Genomic DNA, 6,000 nt, shown 5'->3' on the forward strand with positions numbered 1-6,000 from the left:
AGACATATCCTCCACCCAATCGCCCCATAACAGTGTGTCTGGAAATGGCAGGAACACCCCAGCCAGGCCAGGCAATGCGTGGATTAGACAGGAACTCCCCAAAATGTTTTCTTAAAGAGTTTGGCACAATCGTCTGCCATCACAAAGAAAGATTAAGGGCAGTTGTATCTTCTCCACATGTGCAGAGTGGTGGTCTCCAACACCTGCCAGCCCCCAGGCAGAAAGACCAGTCAAAGAATACGCTATAGGGCAGCACTGGACCATGCTCGTCCCAAACCAGAGACCACCGCGAGGGTGGCCACCATCGTAGTGGTGGGCATGGGCAACACGGGAGGACTATGGCCCTCCTGCAGGCATCCAGGTTGAGTTTAGAGGACTGTCGTCTCCTTCTCAGTCATTGAAGACATCTTAGAGAAGCTCCTGTGAACGATGCTGGAGTGGCCCGTCTCCTCACTGAGGGCATTCACCAGTCTGGAAAGGATGGTGACCTTGAACTTCTTAAAGTCCTGGCCCATGAAGACGTAGAGGACAGGGTTCATGCAGCTGTTGGAGGCGGCAAGAGCCGTGGTTATGGGGATGCCGATCTCAAACACGGAGCGCGGGATCATGTCAGGCTCTGTTTCCAGGAGGTTCAGCAAGTGGTAGGGACTCCAACAAAGGAAGAAGGTGACTATAATGGTGACGATGATCTTGAAGGGCTTTTTGGACTTGGCGAGGCGGTTTCGACGCAAATTGAAGACAATGGCGATGTAGCAGAAAGTGATGATGGTTATGGGAAGGATGTACCCAGCGAGGAACCTGGTGATGTTCACCGTGCGGTGCCTCATCAGTGCCAGGGCGTGGTAAGACTTATTCCTGGAGAGGGAAAAGTTGCTAAAACAAATCACAGTGTTGCGAGCTTGTGCCGTGTCTCGGAAGACAAGAGACGGGCAGCTCATGATGATGCCAACCGTCCAGATAATCAAGCAGACTAAATACGCCAGGTTGGTCGACCGATGGTTTTGAGACCAGACGGGAAAAACCACTGACACGTAGCGATCAAAGCTGATGGTGGTGAGCAGAAGGACACTGGTGTACATGTTCAGGATGAGGAGGAAGGAATTCAACTTGCACATGACTGTCCCAAAGATCCAGTTGTACCGCATGGCCGTGTAAGCAATGTTTATGGGCAGGAAGATGTTGAAAAGGAAGTCAGCGACGGCCAGGTTGAGGAACCAGATGGCATTGACCGACTTCTTCATCTTCAGAGTTATGATTGCGATGACGAGGCCGTTGCCCAGGATGCCCAACACGCAGGACACGCTGTAGATTATGACGGAGAGGATCCTCGCAACGTCCTTCGGGTCATGGGACTGGTCTGTCCACACGCTGCTGGTATCCTCGTAGGTGTAATCTGGATAGTCACTGTAGTTATCGACATCATCCAAGTAATTGGACAAATTGGAAAGTGCCATTATCTGTAAAAAAAAACACAGCCTGGTCAGTCAGTCCCGGACTCTCTGACCGATGATGTTCCTCTGTGTGCTCCTGCTGAGCAAACACATGGTGTTAATCACAGCCCGTGGGACGAATGCCATCCCCCTCAATAAGCGTGGGCACGAGGTGCCGTGGAGAGAGGGGACAGAGCACGCAGGTATGAGGGATCCTGTGAGGACCCCGCTGCTCGCCTGGGGGAAGATGCTTCCATGGCTCCTCAGTGAGTTTCCACCCTCCAACCAGGAGACGTCGGCTCCCCAAGGCACAGGACGTGATTCAGTCCCGTGGCTCCACCAGGATGTGGCTGTAGCCTCATCCTGCAAAAAACTGTCTATTACCCACCTACTTCCAGGGGAAAAACTCAGATGATGCTTGTGAACATCTCATCAACCGCTCGGAGACCTTCCAACCTGAAAACTATGACGGCTCTTCTCTTCTCCCCTCCCGAGCACCCAGCAGATCGGACTGAAAATCCAAGGCGCAGCTCACCGCGCGCCCCACTGATGCCCAGCACCCAGCCCAGTGAAAACACCATCTCACCTCTCCTCCTGGCGCGGTGGCCGTGCTCGCGGAGCGGCCGGACGCCCGGTGGGATGTGGGGAGAGGCAGCAGTTCAGCGTCCCACGGCACAAGGGCAGGTCCCTCCGCGCAGGTCTAGGGACGGAGCTGCAATATTAAAGGTGAGATCAGCCAAGGGCTGGTCACCCTCGGATGTGGGATAGGGAGGAAACGGAGACTCGGCCACCGCCGCCGTTTAACCCTGTGCAGGAGGGCTCCGACGTGGGCATGGGTAGGTGCACACCAAGAGCCCTACAACCAAGCCCACGGTAACGTTATTGTGAATAATTAAAGCTGTGGATACGAGTGAGGCGCCTGGACCCTCACGCGGCTGTTTCTCTGATTAAATCGGTGCCCTGCGTGGTTTAAAACGTTAATTGGGATAACGAACAGCGCCGTTGGCCGTCATCAGAGGTCCATCTCCACCAGCCACTTAGAGCCTCACGTTAAATGGGGGTCTAACAAATGGGCACGGTGGGTGAAAGCCAAGAGCCCCCAACGGCAATTAGCAGAGCCCGAGGACGGAGCGAGCAGCGGTGGGCGGCGAGAGGGATGAGATCCGCGCAAACGCCGGCACAGCGCGTCGCACCCGGCCTCGTCCTCGCAGGAGGGATGCAGCTCTGCCCACCCAACCCGGACCCTCCACTTTTCAGGGAGTTTCAGCTCAAAGGTCCCCCTGAGCATCACCCCCCGCGCCAGCCCTGCCCTGAAACCCCCGTAGGCTTTGTGTTGTGACCTATTGTTCTTCCCTGGGCCTTTTCCTCCTGTTCCTTCCTGCGATTGCTGCAGCGATGGGAGATGGATCAAGCTCCATCACCCCCCCTACCTCACCAAGCTCCGGGAGATGATAAGCAGCCAGAATAAATAATGTTTTAGCGCAAAGCTTGGGCTGGAAGGAGGCCTCGCTCCAGCAAAACCTGGATCATCAGAAGGGTGAATTAAAGTTGATGATCCAGTGGAAGGACCAGTATCAGCAGAACCGGTTGTTGTAGGGCTGGTTATTAATGTGCCTGGGTAACGAGCCGTCCTGGCCGCTGCCGTCATGGACCAGCGGCTTTCGGCTCAACGTCTTTCCAAAGGCAAAGCCACAGAAAGGTGAGGGAGCCCAGAGTCCATCCCACCCCACCCCATTGCATCCCACCTCATTGCATCCCACCCCATTGCATCCCGTTGCATCCCATCCCACCCCACCCCCCTCGGCCAGAGATCCCCAAATCTCCCAGGACTCCCTCTGTCACCAGGGAAGAAACCCCCAAGAAATGCCACCGCCTGCTGTTCCCACCGTGACGTCACTCGAGAGGTGAGCGAGGGACCCTGGCTCCGATCACTGCCCCTCCCCACCACAAGGGCAGCCAGACACCCCGTTCCCTGCAGCACCCCCCAGCCCCCTGCCCGGGGTGGGCAGGAGGGACTCCTGCAGCCCTACAAGCTTCTCTTTCAATTTTAATCTAAAATCTCCTCTTTGTCATTATTTTTTAATCGCTGAGCCCAGCGAGCGCGGTGACTTTCAGCTTGGCATTCCAAGCTGTCCTGAACAGATTATTTATTTGCATTATCTGCTTATTTTGCTCTCCTTCCAGCCCCACTTTCTTTTTTTTTGTTTTAACATTTGCCCTGCTCAAGGTAGACAGACATGGCAGGGGAGGGAAAAGAACCCTCCCAGACCCCTGTTGGGGTGGGCAGTGGGGTGGCCCTGGTCCCCGCTTGGGGTGAGGTCTCTGCTCTGGTGAGCATCCCCCTGCAGTGCTGTGTTCAGCTCTGGGGACCCCAACATCAGAAGGACATGGAGCTGTTGGAGCGGGGCCAGAGGAGGCCACGAAGATGATGCGAGGGCTGGAGCACCTCTGCTCTGGAGACAGGCTGGGAGAGTTGGGGCTGTTCAGCCTGGAGAAGAGAAGGCTCTGGGGTGATCTTATTGCAGCTTTCCAGTGCCTAAAGGGGCTACAGGAAAGCTGGAGAGGGGCTTTGGATGAGGGCATGGAGTGACAGGACACGGGGCAATGGCTTTAAACTGAAAGAGGGGAGATTTCAATCAGATCTGAGGAAGAAATTCTTCCCTCTGAGGGTGGGGTGAGGCACTGGCACAGGTTGCCCAGAGAAGCTGTGGCTGCCCCATCCCTGGCAGTGTTCAAGGCCAGGTTGGATGGGGCTTTGGGCAACGTGGTGTAGTGGAGGGTGTCCCTGCCCATGGCAGGGGGGTTGGAACAGGATGATTCTGAAGGTGTCTTCCAACCCAAACCAGTCTATGATTCTATGGCTGGAGAGCAGGAGGAGCAGCAGGGCTCTGTTTCCCTGCAGGATCTGGCAGACAATGGGATTATTTCCAGGGCTAAAAAGTTTGGGAAAAAAGCCACATAATCATAAGCATGTTTCAAAGCTCCTCTCCGGGTTGAAAAGACCCAGCTTGAGCCAAAACTGCTTTGCTCCCCGTTTGGTCCGTTCATCTCCATCCTCCCACCTCGAGAAGAATGAGCCCAGGATCTACCCAAAATAGCCTCTTGTCCTGGACCGCCGCCGCCGCCCCGGCATTCCCGCAGCTGTATTTATCTTGGTACCGGGATGGGCCGAGCGCGGCCCGCGGACGCCGGGCTGCGATTCCCGACGGGCGGCTCGTCCGTCGGCTGCGTCCCGGTGCGCACCGGGGGAGGATGAGGTCAGGGATGTTGTTCTTGGGAAGGCAACAGGAAACGGAGAGAACAGCAGAAAAATGTTCAAATCCAGTTTTTCTGAGCGAAAAGCTCTTCCGCGGCCAGCCCAGACGGGCGGGGGACGGATGTGACTGGGGCTATGGGGAAATGAGGGGGGGGCAGCTCGGCCGGATCCGCATGCCAGGGATGTGGCCGTGCCCGGGGAGGGCAGGGGGTGCTCAGCCCCCCTGACAGGGTGCTGCCTGAGCTCTCAGATGCCCACACCTGGCGTTTCTAGAGCCAGGCTGCTGCCAGCCCTGCCTCCTGCCTCCCCCAGTGCCTACTGCAAGGGCTTAATGGAGGTACTGGTACGGGGCGGGGGGTAAAATAAAAATCAAATAGGAATCGAATAAAATCAAATAAAAATAGAATAAAATCAAATAGAGGTTGAATAAAATCAAGCAGAAGTGAAATAAAATCAAATAAACCAAGCAGACCGGCTTTTGAGCAAAGAACCCGCCTGTGCTGTCGAAGGGCATCGTGCTTTTATCTGGATTTTATGAATTTTACGATTTTACTGCTTTTACGAAACCGGGCTGGGGTCAGCGTGTGCCTAACAGGTGGGTCCCAGGGTGGGCTCTGCTCCCCCCTCAGCTGCTGCCGCCCCCAGGCAGCTGCTTTGCCTTTTTTTTCTTGGAGCGTTTCCCTCCCCCTCCTCCCCAGCAGCGGTTTCCGAGGTCCCGCTGCACCCCAAACCCCAACCCGCTTCCTGCGGCGGGCGGGGGGAGCGGGGCAGGGCTGCCCACGCAGCCCCGGCTCCGCGGGGACGGGAATTGCCGGCAGATGTTGGGGGGAACGCACGGGCGCTCCTCCGAGGAGCCTCGGGAAGGACTGGGGGCAAAGCAGCATCTTGATGCCCCCCCCAGCCCTGCATTCCCCTCCCCCGGATTTACCCCACGCCAGATGCTGGTCCTGTGGGGGCTGGTGGCCCCGGGCCAGCTCATGTCCCACCCCACGGGCCGGATCCTGAGCGCAGCGAGCTCCGGATGCTATCGGCAGGAGCATGCCCGAGGGAAGACAGATGGCACGGCCCATCCCAAACTGGCACTCGAGGCCACCCCATCCATCCCTCTGGCACCCCCATTTTTCCAGCCCAGGGTTACACAGGAGGGATGTCCCCATCAGAATCCAGCTCCGTGGCGACAGCTCCCAGTCCCGCACTGGAGCTTGTCAGCAAGAAAAGACAAGGAGCAGGAAAGCAGCTCTGGGTCCCGAGCTCCAATTCACCCTTATTTTAGCCAGTGATTGCCATGGCAACAGCTGCTGCAGGGCGAGATGC

At 56.7% G+C, this 6,000-nt stretch overlaps 1 protein-coding gene across 1 annotated transcript; it reads right to left on the reverse strand.

Moving 5' to 3' along the window:
- Positions 1 to 368: 368 nt before the first annotated feature.
- CMKLR1 (chemerin chemokine-like receptor 1) lies at positions 369 to 1,454 on the reverse strand. The gene has a single exon (XM_009992418.2). The coding sequence runs from the start codon at positions 1,452 to 1,454 to the stop codon at positions 369 to 371; it is 1,086 nt and encodes a 361-aa protein (XP_009990720.1).
- Positions 1,455 to 6,000: the final 4,546 nt, after the last annotated feature.

This window comes from Tauraco erythrolophus, chromosome 19 (assembly GCF_009769465.1).
Source record: "Tauraco erythrolophus isolate bTauEry1 chromosome 19, bTauEry1.pri, whole genome shotgun sequence".
NCBI classification, from domain to species: Eukaryota; Metazoa; Chordata; class Aves; order Musophagiformes; family Musophagidae; genus Tauraco; species Tauraco erythrolophus.